The sequence below is a fragment of the Mercenaria mercenaria genome, chromosome 4 (genome assembly GCF_021730395.1).
Source record: "Mercenaria mercenaria strain notata chromosome 4, MADL_Memer_1, whole genome shotgun sequence".
Classification (NCBI taxonomy): domain Eukaryota; kingdom Metazoa; phylum Mollusca; class Bivalvia; order Venerida; family Veneridae; genus Mercenaria; species Mercenaria mercenaria.
Window position 1 is genome coordinate 36,058,859 of NC_069364.1, and position 13,971 is coordinate 36,072,829.

General features: G+C 37.2%; 1 protein-coding gene across 2 annotated transcripts in view; it reads left to right on the forward strand.

Annotated features, from left to right (window-relative positions):
• Nucleotides 1-13,971, forward strand: part of LOC123551446 (inner centromere protein A-like) — a 176,924-nt gene that overhangs the window by 12,205 nt on the left and 150,748 nt on the right. For both annotated transcript variants that reach the window (XM_045340386.2, XM_045340385.2), the window contains exons 2-3: nucleotides 3,921-4,080; nucleotides 10,066-10,203. In XM_045340386.2, the coding sequence (XP_045196321.2) occupies nucleotides 3,921-4,080; nucleotides 10,066-10,203 (298 nt within the window). The remainder of the gene's footprint in view (nucleotides 1-3,920; nucleotides 4,081-10,065; nucleotides 10,204-13,971) is intronic.

Below are 13,971 nucleotides of genomic sequence, written 5' to 3' on the forward strand. Positions count from 1 at the left end.
CAAGTTGTAAGCTTTTCTTCCTTTTTAGGGGAATTCATATAATGGGTATCTCACAAACACTGACAACTGTATAAACAAAAATTAATGTAATAAAAAATGTCAAATGTTAAATGTTATTTTTATACTTAAATATGATCATATTTGACAGGTTGTATTGTTTTTTTGGTTTTTTTTGTTGTTTTTTCAAATTAACATAATTCAACATCTCTTTTCATTCTCCATTTCATTTCATCATTTGCTGAATGTAATTAGCCTTTGCCTGACAAGCTTCAGCCTGTCTCTCATTATATTTAGGCACCCATGTAATTAAGTCAGTGGTTCAAATTTATTTATATAACAGTCACCTAAAATATATACAAGTATTAGATAAACTCTTGTTACAGAAGCATAATTCATTTTCGTTTAAGAATTTCGTTCAGGCTTACCTGAGATTCGGTTGCGCATGCGCAGATCACTTTTCCGGTTGCAATTCTGCAAGAAACACGCCTCGTAGTTTAAGATTTTTTAATCGGTCGTAGATCGATTTTATCGAAGAATTTATTTTTAAATTATCTATCCTTCACATACCGTATTTTCCCGAATTAAGGCCCCCCCCTCTAATTAACGCCCCCCACCCATTTTGGAGGGAAAAAAAGTCAACAAGAACGGGAAAAAATCACCTACCTCATTTTTATAAGTCCACATAATAAGTAATTTACAGTACTAAAGTCCAATGTATTAAAAATTAAACACTTTTTTAAACAGTCCATGTACTGTAAAGCCAAAACATTTGTACTAAGTACGGTACGTATCAGAAAATTAAACGGTAAATACATTTTTGATTTGTTTTTACACCACTCGCGCACACGCTTCCTGCCGACTTTAAACAAACTTGCAGCAATGTGTTTACGATATACCCTTTTCTTCGGCAGTTTTAAGAACTTTTAATTTAAAAGCAGGCACAGCAGCGTGTCAAACCATTGACATTGTGTATTGCGCTATTAGCTACCTGCATGTACTAAGGAAAATGTTATCAGAGTACACAGCTGTTTGGGTCATGACGTAATGTGTAGTGTCGCGAGCGTGTCAAAAAGCCAGACATGGAATACACGAGGTACCGTATTTAAATGCATAAAAGACACACTGCATTAAATTGGATGCCAAATAATTACGTTTTAGGGGGATTAAACAACACAGAAACACTTTATAGCTAGTTTGAACGATGTTTTTAAGTTTGTAAAAATTTTCATTTTTTATTTTTTTACCTCAAATAAACGCCCCCTCTTTGGAAAATGTAACGCCCCTGGGGGCGTTAATACGGGAAAATACAGTATACCTGAACGAAAAATACCTGTGACCAGGTAAAAGTTTAATTAAGACACTGAGGGGAATAAAGATGGTATTTTAGTCTATAATTTTTTTCTGGTCCTGTGACATTACAGGTTTGAATTACATTTAAAATTAAAAAGTTTAATGTTCTTACCTGATATCCTTCTTAAACTTAAGCATTTTTAGAGATTCCAGTTAAAATATTTTGCTCCATTCCATGTGCCAGCAACAACATGAACAAAGCACTTCCTGTTTACATTCAAATTTTTGGTATTCATGAGCAGTTTTCTTGAGTACAATATAGTTACTGAAGGGAATATCTAGAATGTTATTGATATAAATATATACAGTGCAAGAGTAAATTTGACCATTCTTTAGCCAACAGAATTTGCAATAATCACAGAAAAACAAACAGAAAAAGGGGGAATATTTTTTGGCACATGTATAACAACGTCAGAAGCCTTCATTTTCATTGGTTCCTTTCTTGATGCAGGATTTCTCAGGATATCCTGGGATTTCCTGCATAAAGAAAATTATGATTACATTTGTTACAGCTTATTGAATCTTATTTGAAGAAGTCCTGGCTTGTCCTGCCTGTTCCTCAATCAATTTATGTAAGTCCTGGATTGCCTTGCCTTATCCTGTCTTCTTTTATTCTGGTCCTGGCTTTTCCTGTCTTAAGCTGAGCTCTTAAAATACCACATAGGTTATCTCAGGATTTACCTGGGATATCCTGGCCTCCAGGATTTATTTCTGCATGGGAGTGGTTCGCGTCAAGATTTTCCGGTCATGTCTGTCGCACTGTGGACTTCCCAAAAGTCTGTATGTATGTGTAGCATTCTATGGAAATCGGCATGCTCTAGAGGTAAAATGGCATGTAGAATTTTATGTTCAAAAGAGACATGGAAGGAAAAAAGAAGTTTATTGAAAGACATGAAGAAAGTTAATTAAGCTTTTATTTTTGTATTTAACGAAATGTAGTTTTTAGCTCATCTGATTTTTTGAAAAAAAATGATGAGTTATTGTCATCACTTGAGCGGTTGTCGGCGTCTGCGTCGGCGTTGCCTGGTTAAGTTTTATGTTTTGGTCAGCTTTTCTCCTAAACTATCAAAGCTATTGCTTTGAAACTTGGAATACTTGTTCACCATCATAAGCTGACCCTGTATAGCAAGAAACATAACTCCATCTTGCTTTTTGCAAGATTTATTGCCCCTTTTGGACTTCGAAAATCAGTTTTCTTGGTTAAGTTTTATGTTTAGGTCAGCTTTTATCCTAAACTATCAAAGCTATTCCTTTAAAACTTGCAACACTTGTTCACCATCATAAGCTGACCCTGTACAGCAAGAAACATAACTCCATCCTGCTTTTTGCAAGATTTATGGCCCCTTTTGGACTTAGAAAATATCAGATTTCTTGGTTAAGTTTTATGTTTAGGTCAACTTTTTCTCTTAAACTATCAAAGCTATTGCTTTAAAACTTGCAACTCTTGTTCACCATCATAAGCTGACCCTGTACAGCAAGCAACATAAATCCATCCTGCTTTTTGCAATAATTATTGCCCCTTTTGGACTTAGAAAAATCATTTTCTTGGTTGAATATTATGTTTAAGTCAACTTTTCTCATAAACTATCAAAGCTATTGCTTTAAAACTTGCAACAGTTTTTCACCATCATAAGTGGACACTGTACATCAAGAAACATAACTCTATCCTGCTTTTTGCAAGAGTGATGGCCCTTTTTAGACTTAGAAAATCATGGGTAGGACAATATTTCTATTATAAAAAAAAAATCAGATGAGCGTCAGCACCCGCAAGGCGGTGCTCTTGTCTTATTGATCCTTTAAATGTTGTCTAACTCTAGAAACAGGAGAGGTCCAACATGATCATAGTTTTAATGATTGAAAATTACTTAATAAGGCAAATTTTATTTTGAATAAAGTGATTTTTTTGGCCCCATTCCCCTTTCCAAAAAGTATGTTGTTTTCCCCTTTTTCTGAAAAAAAAACAACACTTTTTTTTATTACATATCCCAACCAACAAAACTCTTTCTAGATGTAAACTGTACCATTTAAAACATGAGACGAATGTGCTTTTAAATCATTTTGTTTTTTAGGGTAACATATTTATAAAAAATATTGCTTTTCAGGGGTTTTTTTTGGCCGTTTTTATAGCCGTTATTCGGCTATAGTCCTATTGCCAAAAAGTATGTTTTTCCCCAAAATGAGTGCAAAAATTCCCAATTTACATTCTGAAAAAAAAATCATCAGAATTGCACAAACATTGACCAAATTATGGACAATTTTGTAATGGCAGTATGTTAAAGAGGTTGTACAGTGTGAAACAAGTGTATGAGAAAGTGCTTAAACACATCCTTACTATATCCTATAGGACTAAATATTTCCCAATCTGGAACATTCACCCGTCAGAATTCCCAATTTTGGGGGTATAGGCTATGTTCCCAAAACAGCAAGAAAAAACCCTGCTTTTATCAGGACGCAATTTTCCCCAATTGATGGTTACGGCACAGTTTAACCCTCCTTAGGGGCCCCACCACCACTCCCCAAAAACTTAAAAAAAAAAACCACTGGAATATCTGATATATTATCATTTTCAGGTTTAAACATGGATAGACTATTGCAACTTGAAAGTCCCTTGTTTTATGATGAAGTTGCTGCAATTCACAAGAAGGTATATGAAAGTGTCAGAGCCCTTGAAGAGTCCTCCTTCAGCTGGATGGATGGAATTTTGGATGATGCCAGGAATGTTTTTAATCAGTAAGTACAGGCAGCATTTTCAGCTCACCTGAACTTTGTTCAGGGTGATCTGTATAGTTGGATTGTCCATTGTCCGGCGTCCTGCACAGTGTGTGAAATAAATCTGAATTCCAACTTGCCCATAGGGCAACCTGGAACTGATTTTAACTTGCCCCCTTAGATTACAACTTGCCCTGGATCTCTTCTTTAAAAACACGTTCAATCCCAGAATGTTCGGGCTAGTGCCTTTGAAATAGTACTAGCCAAAATTCAAGTTAACTTTGCTAGCCTGAAAAATAATTCGTATTTCTGCATTGTATGAAATGAAACAGCATTGCTTTGTAGAAATACATTCCTGTAAATGAATAGTCGTAACATTTTCTTTATTATTTATTTTCTGAAAGTCAGAATAAACAAAAACACAGCCGCCTGTGGTAACTCTGGCCAGGCTCTCAAGTAGTCCTACTTTTTCTTACTTTTCCTACTTTTTAGGTCTGTTCCTACTTTTTTCCTACTTTTTTTGAAAAAACTCCTACTATTCCTACTTTTTTTATCTAAAGAAGAAATAATATGTTAACAAAAGTTATTAATGTAGTTAGTCTATTTGTATAATGAATTTTGTTACATAATATAAGGACTGATGGTGTACTGGTAAGGCTTTAGAGATATTTTTGATATGCTGCTGATGACCTCTTCATTATATGAGTTGAATACTGTGAAGTCATTAATATTCGTGGGGGACTAATTTTCGTGGATTTCGTGGTTGAGTCAATCCACGAACTTAATACCAACGAACAAGTAAAATTCCCATTCATTTTATGTTAAAAAGTTGATATCCACGAATTCATATCCCCACGAAATTGCTGTTTTGACCATAACAACGAAATTTCATGCCCAAGAAATTAAATGATTTTACAGTATTGACCTTGATATTGGAGCATAAGAGGTTGAAGGTAGCTATGTACAATGGGGACCTCAAAGCATCAAGAAAATGGAAAGACCTTATATATTGTGCTGCTGTGTAATTGTGAGTAAATGTACAAGATCCAGGCCCAGATCCAGAGCTGGAAAGAGGGTGCCTATGTGCACCCCCCCCCCCCCCCCCCCCCCCCCCCCCCCCCCCCCCCCCCCTCCTCCCTCTCCCCAGTTTGCTGAGAAGTGACCTATACTCATCAAAGTTGCACCCAACTATTTTGGCTAAGGGCTAAGGATAAATATTTTCTCAAAATTTAGACCCAAAAGTGCACCAGAGGCCTCTATTTCATACTTATATTTCAAAATTTTCCAGAGGGAGAACACACCTCCCCCGAAAATTAGGAAAGTACCCCTCCCAGTACCTCAAAACCAGAAAATGCACCACAACCCACCATTTTGTACTTGTATTTCAAATTTTCAAAGGGGAAAGCACCCTGACCCCACTAAAATGACTGGCATACCTCAGGGATATAAACAAGCTGTTTTTATTTAGGGGCCCTGACTGTCAAAATAAATGTTTAACATTAGGTATATGGGCATTTTCTCCAACAATTTAGGGGCCCAGCCTAAAATCTATGGGCCATAGGCTACTGGGCCCCTGCTAATTCATATCCCTGATACCTCCTTCCATACCTCAAAATTTAGACCAAAAGAATGCACCGGAGCCCACCATTTTGTACCTGTATTTCAAAATTTTCAGGGGGAGAGCCCTCTGACCCTCCTAAAATGACTGGGATACCTCCTCCCATACCTCAAATTTAGACCAAAAAATGCACCCAGAGCCCACCATTTCATACCTGTGTTTCAAAAATTTCCAGGGGGAGAGCACCCTGACCACTAAAATGACTGGGTTACCTCTTCCCATACCTAAAAATTAACACAAAAAAATGCACCAGAGCCCACCATTTCGTATCTGAATTGCAAAATTTTCAGGGGGAGAGCCCCCTGACCCACCTAAAATGACTGGGATACCTCCTCCCATACCTAAAAATTTAGACAAAATAATACACCAGAGCCCCACCATTTCATACCTGTATTTCAATATTATCCAGAGGACAGCCCCCTGATCCTCCACCCTCACCCCTAAAAGGAGGGGAGTACCCCTCCAGTACTTAAGAACTTAGTCATTATATCAAAAGCATTTCGGGGGAGACCCCACTCATCCCTCCCCCAACTTGGACAGAGGCCCTCCCCCACCCCTCCTATACCCACCCCCTCTTGGCGCTATGCATTTCGCGGGTGAGGCGTGCCGGTGATGCTTTTATTCTAAATCTGGCACGTTTGTTCTCATAAGTTCCTACTATATATCATCAGATTCCTACTTTTCTCCTACTTTTTTTATATCAGAGGCTCCTACTTTTCTCCTACTTTTTCATCAAAGGTCACTTGAAAGCCTGCATTTGCATTGCAGTACTCTTGTTTTTATTTGGCAGATCCTTCTTTTGTTCACTTACAATAATTTTTATGCCCCCGAAGGGAGGCATATAGTTTTTGAACCGTCTGTCAGTCTGTCTGTCTGTCTGTCAGTCTGTCCGCAATTTTCGTGTCCGGTCCATATCTTTGTCATCGATGGATGGATTTTCAAATAACTTGGCAGGAATGTGTACCACAGTAAGACGACGTGTCACACACAAGACCCAGGTCCGTAGCTCAAAGGTCAAGGTCACACTTAGACATTAAAGGTCATTTTTCATGATAGTGCTTTGATGGGCGTGCCCGGTCCATGTTATTGTCATTCATGCATGGATTTTAAAATAACTACGCATGAATGTGTGACACAGTAAGACGATGTGTTGCGCGCAAGACCTAGCTCCAGGGATCAGCCTAGGTCAAAATTTTAGGGAGAAGTGACTTCTCCCTCCACAGAATTTAGGGAGAAGTTGAGAAATTTAAGGAGAAGAATCGGCATAGCATTCAGTTTCTTGCCTATATATATCCACTTTCTGTGGGTCTAGCTGTAACTTATAAACAGTAATTATTTAAGGAAATTGATTCTTGTATTATCATTTTCATGAATTTCTAAATAAAGTATAAACTTAGCTATGAAAAAGTCGTCTTTAAATTTTTATCCGGAATTTACATGTCCGAAATTCGTAAATTTAACAGGTGCACGATCAAAACGGCGTGAAAATTTTCATTAATGTTTCGATTCTCGTACTTTTATAATGCCCGATTTTTGCACCAGTTTGTTCAGATTTATACATTTAATTTATTCATTTATTATTTTTTTCGAAAATAATACCAAACTCGTAGTTAATGGCGATCTTTTTACAATATTTTGCACGGCAGTTCTGACGTCCGCGAAATCATTTTTTATCCACAGTACCCGAGCCGTTCATTTACAGAAATTGACCGTAATTATGGTAATTGAAATAATTTCTGAAGTAACCTTTAATAAAATGAAAGAATAATATACAATTGTTGCATAAAATCATGCTCTCGTTAAGTTTATCGGCTTTTTACACGCCGATTGAAAATTTTCAAAATGGCGGCGGCTTACAATATTATTGATTGACACTGTTAGATATTAACGCTACGATTGGCTGAAGTTTGACAGGCGAGTAGGCGGGGTTGACTATGGATTTATCGATAATTTAATCTAGAATATGCATCAAGTTTTGCAACTTAAAGTAAACAGATAATAACTCGCTGAAAAACTCGGCGATTTGGATTTCGCCCGGAGGCGATAATTAGGCGAAGTGGCCGACTTTAAAGCGACGATATCGCTCAAATCGCCTTGTAGGCTGATCCCTGAGCTCCGTAAGTCAAAGGTCCTAAACTCTAACATCGGCCATAACTATTCATTCAAAGTGCCATCGGGGGCATGTGTCATCCTATGGAGACAGCTCTTGTTTTTTTAATTACTTTCCTTTTATGTTACTATAAATAGCTTATTTAGTAACTTTTTTATTATTGGCTGTAGGGAAAAACTGAGACTACTTTTCTTTGGTACAACATGGATGGTACCTCCAATTTTCAGCTCACCTGAGCCAAGGCTCAGGGTGAACTATTGCGATCACTCACCATCCGGCGTCCGTAAACTTTTACTTTAAACGGCATCTCCTCATAAACCGCTAGGCCAATTTCATCCAAACTTCATTGGGTGAAGCTCTACAAAAATTGTTCAAAGAATTGAATTCCATGCAGAACTCTGGTTGCCATGGCAACCGAAAGGAAAAATCTTCTTCTCAAAAAACCAGAAGCCCTAGAGTATAGATATTTGGTGTGAAGCATTGCCTAGTGGACTCTACCAAGTTTGTTCAAATCATTACCCCGGGGTCAAAATTGACCCAGCCCCAGGGGTCACTTGATTTTAATAAGAAAATCTTCTCAAAAACCAAAAGCCCTAGAGCTTAGATATTTGACATGTAGCATTGCCTAGTGGACCTCTAATAAAGTTGTTCAAATCATGACCGCGGGGTCACTTGATTTTACATAGATTTCTATTTATAAGGAAAATCTTCAATTTTTAAAAAAAAATAAACCCGAAGGCCTAGAGCTTAGATATTTGACATGTAGCATTGCCTAGTGGACCTCTACAAAATTTGTTCAAATCATGACCACCGGGGTCAAAATTGACCCCGCCCCAAGGGTCACTTGATTTTACACAGGAAAATCTTCAAAAGATTTCTAAAAATAAACCAGAAGGCCTGGAGCTTAGATATTTCACATGTTGCGTTGCCTAATGGACCTCTACAAAATTTATTCAAATCATTACCCCTAGGGTCAAAATTGACCCCGTCCCAGGGGTCACTGGTCACTTGAATTTACATCTATAGGAAAATTTTCAAAATTTGTCTAAAAATAAACCAGAAGGCCTAGATCTTAGATATTTGACATGTAGCATTGCCTAGTAGACCTCTAGAAAAAAATTTCAAATCATGAACCCCGGGGTCAAATTGACCCCGCTCCATGGGGTTTCTTGATCGTACATAGAAAAATCTTCAAAATTTTCTAAAAATAAACCAGAAGGCCTAGAGCTTGGATATTTGACATGTAGCATTGCCTAGTTGACCTCTACAAAATTTATTGAAATCTTGACCCCAGGGTCAAATTGACCCAGCCCCAGGGGTTACTTGATTGTACATAGGGAAGGCCTAGATCTTAGATATTTGATATGTAACATTGCCTAGTAGACTTCTACAAACTTTGTTCAAATCATGACCCCCGGGGTAAAACTGGCCCCGCCCCAGGGGTTACTTGATTGACCTACAGAAAATCTTCCAAAAAATTTCTAAAAATCATCAGTTTGACATTTGAAACATGTAGCTCAGGTGAGCGATCCAGGGTCATCATGACCCTCTTGTTGTATTTAAGCTGGTATCTCAGTATCCACTTATGGGAATGGATTGAAACTTCACCTACTTGTCCATTGTCATAAGCTGATATGCACTGTGCAGGTTCCATAACCCTGTTTTGCATTTTTACAAGCTTATGCCCCTTTTTCGACTTTTGCCTTCATTCAGTTGACAAGGCTGTTGAATAGTCAAGTAATTTTTTATTTTTTTTTTGTCCTCATAATGTTAATCATGATGATGTTTAGGTAAAGTTCGAATCTTGGTCATCTGGGGTCAAAAACAAGGTTACCAGGGCAATCAAAGGAAAAGCTAGTTAACACTCTTAAAGCTTATCAAAACCGGAAACAATTTTTTTTTTTGGCCTTGCAGCAAATCTGATCATGACAAATCAAACACCAAAATAGTTCATAAGATTATTTTATTTGGAAATTTTGGAAATTTTCTAAGTGCAAGAACAGAACACTTCAAAACTTACTTTTTTTAGATGCCTTTTTTGCCACCGCTTGAAAACTAAGCTAGATCGATTAAATTTGGCACATAGCTTCTTCACATACTAAATATATGAAAATGTTAAATTGCAATAAAGGGTTATGAAAACCCTGTATATCAATGTGATTTTCTAAATGCATACTACATTGTGTTTCACCCGAAGGTGTTTATGATACCACAGGATTTTAATTTCTTTAAAACATAGGTATGTACAAGAAAACTTGATATATTTATTATTTAACAGATCAGATATATTTCTTCTGCCAAAGACTCCGTCAGCAAAACAAAAGGGTCGCCGAAGAAAGAAGTCCACCCAGTCAGCACGTCGAAAAATCCAAGTAGTAGAAGATCAAGATGACTATGTCCCTCAACAGGACGAAAAGTAAGGCTGCTATTATTGAATTTAAGTATTACATTTTTAGCTCGACTTTTCAAACACTAGGTAGAGCTATTGGACTCATGCGTCGGCGTTGGCGTCCCTATTTGGTTACGTTTTTGTATGTAAGCTGGTATCTTAGTAACCACTTGTTGGAATGCCTTGAAACTTCACACACTTATTCACTGTGATAAACTGATTTAAATTGCAAAGGTTCCATAACTCTATTTTGCTTTTTTACAAAATTATGCCCCTTTTTCGACTTAGAAAGTTTTGTTTAAGGTTTTATATGTAAGCTGGTATCTCAGTACCCATGAATGGGAATGGATTGAAACTTCACTCGCTTCTTCACTGTGATGATCTGACATGCAGTGCACAGGTTTTATAACTCTACTTTGCATTTTTACAAAATTATGCCCATTTCCGCTGTTTTTGGTTAAGTTTTTGTATGTAAACTGGTATCTCAGTACCCAGTGATGGGAATGGATTGAAACTTCACACACTTGTTCACTGTCATGATCTGACATCTAGTACACAGGTTCCAGGGTTATCGCCAGGCTATTATCGCCTGTCGCGTGCGACATGCCTTCAGACTTATTCCACATCCCTTATTTCCCTCGTCATCCCTTAATTGCCGAAGCAACATGTCATAAAATCATCCCAATAAACACCCCGATTAATCCGATAGTGTATTCGAAAAGCTTCCACGTGCTTATCCGATAGTTTAGGTAAAGCGATGTCAGTTAAGATAACCGATAAACCAATGACAGCTTCCTTTGTGGAACGTGTGACGTAAATTTCATCGTAGCTCCGCCTTTAAATCCTTTGACAGGCAGTATCTTGTGGTGTGTACGTGAAAGTGACTGTTTTCGCAAGTTTTAAGATTATACATGTCATTAGATATAATGACAGATGATTCAACAATTATCGTCCGAATATTTTTCGCAATCAGGAAAGACAATGGAAGGAATTAAGTCAAAAATTGTGCAACACGGTTAAATGCTTTTGAACAATTATCATCGTAATATTAATGTTTTTCACATGTATGAAATGTGTTTTCTCGGGCGGAATATTGAAAAGACCATGCAAGAATTAATGTTTTCTGTCATCACTTTCAAAATAGAACTTGTAGAGAAAAGTTTGAAATGCCCTCCGTGCATTATTTCATCACGAGCGGACACCTGGGTAGAACCACCGACCTTTCACAAGCCAGCTGGATGGCTTCCTCACATGAAGAATTCAACGCCCTGAGTGAGGCTCTAACCCACATGGATGAGGGGCAAGTGATTTGAAGTCAGCGACCTTAACCACTCGGCCACGGAGGCCCCGGTCACAATTTCAGAATCCCTCCCAGCCACGCCGAATGGCCAAAGGAAATTGGGCATTGATCCAAAATGAAACCAGCATTCCCCTGGATGACAGTCTCAGATTGTGTTTTTTATGTACAACAAACAGTGGACATTTTCAGAAACTTAAAATGGATATGTTTTCAGCAAATAAACTCCACAGGAATAGAAGACATAAACTTTAAACAAATAGATCTGTGTGCAGTGCTAATATTGTTTTGTTTTATTTAAGGTCGGTGGTTCTACCCAGGTGCCCGCTCGTGATGAAATAATGCACGGAGGGGCACCTGGGGTCTTTCTCCACCATTAAAGCTGGAAAGTCGCCATACGACCTATCATGTGCCGTTGCGACGTTAAATCCAACAAAAAAAAAAAAAGAAGAAAAAAAAGTACAATAAATAGTAAATGAACATTTTTAGCAACTTAAAATTGATAAACTTTTAATTGTCATTCAGCAAATAAACTCCATAGGATTTTTTATGACCTATTAACTGTGTTTGTTCAAGTTGTGTATGTAAATGATGCTTATTAATCACTGAATACCACTATGTTTTTCACTCTGAAATGCACCAGAATGCACCAAAATGAGTTGTAGTAACACAAAATTTTCTGGGGGAACCCTCCCGCACCCACCCCTTTGTTCGTCAAAAAATATCCTTCTGCAACACGCTATCATAAAATCCTAAATAGAACCCGGGGTTCCATAACTCAGCTTTGCATTATTGCAAAATTATGTCCCATGACCTTGGTTAAACTTTTTCGTCAACCTTTGTTTTTCTGTCATATCTTTGTTACTATTGCTTATATCTTACTGTAACTTCACATAAACATTGTCCAGTATACAAACAATGTATGTATTGGGGCTGAGCCCATTATACCCAAGGTCAAGGTCACCAGGCTGTTACACTTAGGTTATTTTTAAGGTTAAAGTTTTTCGGCAACCTTTGTTTTTCTGTCATATCTTTGTTACTTTTGCTTATATCATACTGTAAGTTCACATAAACATTGTCCAGCATACAAACAAAGTATGTGCAGGGGCTGGGCCCATTATACTCAAGGTCAAGGTCACCAAAAAGTTATACTTTGAATTATTTTCATGTTAAATTTTTTCGAGAGCTTCGTTTATAGACATATCTTTGGTACTTTAAAAGATAATGACTTGAAATTAAAAGTATTTGTTTATAATCATCTGCATATGTGGCTACATACCCCATAACTCTAATTGTGTTTTTGACAGAATTATGCCCCTTTTGTACTTAATTTTTTTTTGCAATCTTCGCTTTCTGGATATAACTTTAATGCAATATAAGATAAAGACTTAAAACTTAAAATGTACCTTTATCATCATCATCTGCATGTGTTGTAATAATCCCCATAACTCTAATTGTATTTTTGACAGAATTATGCCCCTTTTGTACTTAAATTTTTTTTTGCAATCTTCACTTTCTGGATATAAATTTAATGCAATATAAGATAAAGACTTGAAACTTAAAATGTATTTTTATCATCATCATCTGCATGTGTGGTAACAATCCCCATAACTCTGATTTGTATTTTTGACCGAATTATGCCCCTTTTATACTTAAATATTTTACAAACTTCATTTTCTAGACATAACTTTGGTACCATATAAGATAATGACTTGAAACTCAAAATATATCTGTATCATCATCATCTGCATGTGTTATAACAATCCTAATAACTCAGATTTGTGTATTTGATGGAATTATGTCTCTTGGTGTATCTTCCTTTTAAAGTAGAGGTCTCTTATTCAGACATATATTCATTTTACTGTCAAATCCCCGAATAGTGTAGCACACTGTCTTACGGACAGCTCTTGTTATATAGTTGGTATCTCAGTTCCGCAAATGGGAATTGTTTGAAACTCCACATAATTTTCCATTGTTATGAGCTGATATGCATTGCATAGGCTCCATAACCCTTTTGCAATTTTACAAAATTATGCCCCTTTTAAGCCCGTTTGAAAAACGGGACGTCTTATGGGAACACCCTGGCGGGAGGGCGGGTGGCGTCCACAGACTTTGTCCAGAGCATATCTTCTTCATGCATGGAGGGATGTTGATGAAACTTGGCACAATTGTTCACCATCATGAGACAGAGTGTCATGCGCAAGAACCAGGTCCCTAGGTTTAAGGTCAAGGTCACACTGAGATCAAAGGTCAAATTCAAGAGTGACTTTGTCTGAAGCATATCTTCTTCATGCATGGAGGGATTTTGTTGAAACTTGGCACAATTGTTCACCATCATGAGATGGAGTTTCGTGCACAAGAACCAGGTCCCTAGGTCTAAGGTCAAGGTCACACTTAGATATCAAAGGTCAAATTCAAGAATGATTTTGTCCGGAGCATATCTTCTACATGCATGGATGGATTTTGATGTAACTTGGCACAATTGTTCACCATCATGA